The sequence below is a fragment of the Pristiophorus japonicus genome, chromosome 17, assembly GCF_044704955.1.
Source record: "Pristiophorus japonicus isolate sPriJap1 chromosome 17, sPriJap1.hap1, whole genome shotgun sequence".
NCBI lineage: Eukaryota > Metazoa > Chordata > Chondrichthyes > Pristiophoridae > Pristiophorus > Pristiophorus japonicus.
The window spans coordinates 18,611,097-18,614,922 of NC_091993.1; the positions used below are offsets into that span (position 1 = coordinate 18,611,097).

The 3,826-nt window shown below is 74.1% G+C and overlaps 1 protein-coding gene across 2 annotated transcripts in view; it reads left to right on the forward strand.

Annotated features, from left to right (window-relative positions):
• Nucleotides 1-725: 725 nt before the first annotated feature.
• Nucleotides 726-3,826, forward strand: part of parp16 (poly (ADP-ribose) polymerase family, member 16) — a 15,854-nt gene continuing 12,753 nt past the window's right edge. Inside the window, exon 1 of one of the 2 annotated variants that reach the window (XM_070858448.1) lies at nucleotides 726-1,025. In XM_070858448.1, coding sequence (XP_070714549.1) covers nucleotides 834-1,025 — 192 coding nt within the window. In that variant the 5' untranslated portion in view covers nucleotides 726-833. The remainder of the gene's footprint in view (nucleotides 1,026-3,826) is intronic. The other variant, XM_070858447.1, reaches the window with a different exon arrangement.

The window sequence follows — 3,826 nt, forward strand, 5'->3', positions numbered from 1 at the left end:
CCGTAAGATCCTGCAAATCCCCTGGGAGGACAGGCGCACCAACATCAGTGTCCTCGTCCAGGCTAACATCCCCAGTATGGAAGCACTGACCACACTTGATCAGCTTTGCTGGGCAGGCCACATAGTTCGCATGCCAGATACGAGACTCCCTAAGCAAATGCTCTATGCGGAACTCCTTCATGGGTAAACGAGCCAAAGGTGGGCAGCGGAAGCGTTACAATGAAACCCTCAAAGCCTCCCTGGTAAAGTGCGAGATCCCCACTGACACCTGGGAGTCCCTGGCCGAAGACCGGCCGAGGTGGAGAAAGTGCATTCGGGAGGGCGTTGAACTCTTCGAGTCTGAACGCAAAGAGCGTGAAGAGGTCAAGTGCAGGCAGCAGAAGGAGTGCACGGAAAACCAGCCTTCCCTCGACGAATGTCTGTCCCACTTGTAACAGGGTCTGTGGCTCTTGTGTTGGACTGTTCAGCCATCAAAGAACTCACTTTGGGAGTGGAAGCAAGTCTTCCTCGATTCCGAGGGACTGCCGATGATGATGATGGGCATGAGCTGAATTGTGCAATCAGTGAAGAGCTTGTATCAAAGGCTTTTGTTGGGAGTCCTTATTGTTGCAGAGCCATGGGACGTTACTCACCTCCCAGTGTAACCATGGCAACTGAAAGAGAGCGAGAGAGGGGGGGGAAGACCCCTGACCCCGGAAGCGGAAGCGTGGGTCGGTTGCTGAGTGCCGGGTTGCCGGGTTGCCGGGTTGCCTGGCTGCCGTTGCTGTGAAGCTCGGCGGATCTGTTTTGTTATTTGCCGGGGGCGGCGGGGTCGGAGCGGGGGGAGGGACCGCATGCAGGGCGCCAGCGGCCGGGGCCTCGGCCTCAGCGGAGCGATGGAGGAGAGCCTGAGGAGAGAGCCGCTGGCCGCCGACCTCAAGTGCAGCCTCTTCCTCTCCGCCCTGCAGAGCTACCGGCGGGACTCGGTGCTCAGGCCCTTCCCGGCCGCCTACTTCACCGGCGACAGCAAGGACTTCGATGCATTAGTGAGTGCTGAGGGCGGGAAGGAGGAGGAGGGGGAGAGGGAGAGGGAGAGGGGGTGGTCGCGGCCCCGGGCCTCCCCTCTGGGCCCTGATGTCTTTACTGCCAGCCAGAGCATCAGTGGGCAGCGCCCTGCTCAGTCACAAAGGTTGTCGGGTTCAAGTCCCCCCTACCCCCCCTGCTCTCCCCTCCACCCCCCCTGCTCTCCCCTCCACCCCCCCTGCTCTCCCCTCCCTGCTCTCCCCTCCCTCTGCTCTCCTCTCCCCCCTCCCCCCCCGCTCTCCCCCTCCCCCCCCTCCGCTCTCCCCCTCCCCCCCCCTCCGCTCTCCCCCTCCCCCCCCTCCGCTCTCCCCCTCCCCCCCCTCCGCTCTCCCCCTCCCCCCCCTCCGCTCTCCCCCTCCCCCCCTCCGCTCTCCCCCTCCCCCCCCTCCGCTCTCCCCCTCCCCCCCTCCTCTCTCCCCCTTTCCCCCCTCCGCTCTCCCCCTCCCCCCCTCCGCTCTCCCCCTCCCCCCCTCCGCTCTCCCCCTTCCCCCCCTCCGCTCTCCCCCTCCCCCCCCTCCCCTCCCCCCCTCCGCTTCCCCCTCCCCCCCCTCCGCTCTCCCCCTCCCCCCCCTCCGCTCTCCCCCTCCCCCCCTCCGCTCTCCCCCCTCCCCCCCTCCGCTCTCCCCCTCCCCCCCTCCGCTCTCCCCCTCCCCCCCTCCGCTCTCCCCTCCCCCCCTCCGCTCTCCCCCTCCCCCCCCTCCGCTCTCCCCTCCCCCCCCCTCCGCTCTCCCCCTCCGCTCTCCCCTCCCCCCCCCCTCCGCTCTCCCCCTCCCCCCTCCGCTCTCCCCCCCTCCGCTCTCCCCCTCCCCCCCTCCGCTCTCCCCTCCCCCCCTCCGCTCTCCCCTCCCCCCCTCCGCTCTCCCCCTCCCCCCCTCCGCTCTCCCCCCTCCCCCCCTCCGCTCTCCCCCTCCCCCCTCCGCTCTCCCCCTCCCCCCTCCGCTCTCCCCCTCCCCCCCTCCGCTCTCCCCCTCCCCCCCTCCGCTCTCCCCTCCCCCCCTCCGCTCTCCCCTCCCCCCCTCCGCTCTCCCCCTCCCCCCCCCTCCGCTCTCCCCCTCCCCCCCCCTCCGCTCTCCCCCTCCCCCCCCCTCCCGCTCTCCCCCTCCCCCCCCTCCGCTCTCCCCCTCCCCCCCCTCCGCTCTCCCTCCCCCCTCCGCTCTCCCCCCCCTCCGCTCTCCCCCCCCTCCGCTCTCCCCCCCTCCGCTCTCCCCCCCCCCTCCGCTCTCCCCCCCCCCCCTCCGCTCTCCCCCCCCTCCGCTCTCCCCCCCCCTCCGCTCTCCCCCCCCCTCCGCTCTCCCCCCCTCCCGCTCTCCCCCTCCCTCCGCTCTCCCCCTCCCCCCCTCCCTCTCCCCCTCCCCCCCCTCCGCTCTCCCCCTCCCCCCCTCCGCTCTCCCCCTCCCCCCCTCCGCTCTCCCCCTCCCCCCTCCGCTCTCCCCCTCCCCCCCTCCGCTCTCCCCCTCCCCCCCCCTCCGCTCTCCCCCCCCCCCCCTCCGCTCTCCCCTCCCCCCCGCTCTCCCCTCCCCCCCCCTCCGCTCTCCCCCTCCCCCCCCTTCCGCTCTCCCCTCCCCCCCCCTCCGCTCTCCCCCTCCCCCCCTCCGCTCTCCCCCCTCCCCCCTCCCCTCTCCCCCTCCCCCCCCTCCGCTCTCCCCCTCCCCCCCTCCGCTCTCCCCCTCCCCCCCCTCCGCTCTCCCCCTCCCCCCCTCCGCTCTCCCCCTCCCCCCCTCCGCTCTCCCCCTCCCCCCTCCGCTCTCCCCCTCCCCCCCTCCGCTCTCCCCCTCCCCCCCTCCGCTCTCCCCCTCCCCCCCTCCGCTCTCCCCCTCCCCCCCTCCGCTCTCCCCCTCCCCCCCTCCGCTCTCCCCTCCCCCCCTCCCGCTCTCCCCCTCCCCCCCTCCGCTCTCCCCCTCCCCCCCTCCGCTCTCCCCCTCCCCCCCTCCGCTCTCCCCCTCCCCCCTCCGCTCTCCCCCTCCCCCCCTCCGCTCTCCCCCTCCCCCCTCCGCTCTCCCCCTCCCCCCTCCGCTCTCCCCCTCCCCCCCTCCGCTCTCCCCCTCCCCCCTCCGCTCTCCCCCCTCCCCCCCTCCGCTCTCCCCCTCCCCCCTCCGCTCTCCCCCTCCCCCCTCCGCTCTCCCCCTCCCCCCTCCGCTCTCCCCCTCCCCCCTCCGCTCTCCCCCTCCCCCCCTCCGCTCTCCCCCCTCCCCCCTCCGCTCTCCCCCTCCCCCCCCTCCGCTCTCCCCCTCCCCCCCTCCGCTCTCCCCCTCCCCCCCTCCGCTCTCCCCCTCCCCCCCTCCGCTCTCCCCCTCCCCCCCTCCGCTCTCCCCCCTCCCCTCCGCTCTCCCCCTCCCCCCCTCCGCTCTCCCCCTCCCCCCCTCCGCTCTCCCCCTCCCCCCCTCCGCTCTCCCCCTCCCCCCCTCCGCTCTCCCCCTCCCCCCCTCCGCTCTCCCCCCTCCCCCCTCCGCTCTCCCCCTCCCCCCCTCCGCTCTCCCCCTCCCCCCCTCCGCTCTCCCCCTCCCCCCCTCCGCTCTCCCCCTCCCCCCCTCCGCTCTCCCCCTCCCCCCCTCCGCTCTCCCCCTCCCCCCCTCCGCTCTCCCCCTCCCCCCCTCCGCTCTCCTCCTCCCCCTCCCTCCTCCGCTCTCCCCTCCCCCCCTCCGCTCTCCCCCTCCCCCTCCGCTCTCCCCCTCCACTCTCCTCTCTCTCCTCCGCTCTCCCCCTCCCCCCCTCCGCTCTCCCCCTCCCCCCCTCCGCCCCCTCCCCCCCTCCGCTCTCCCCCTCC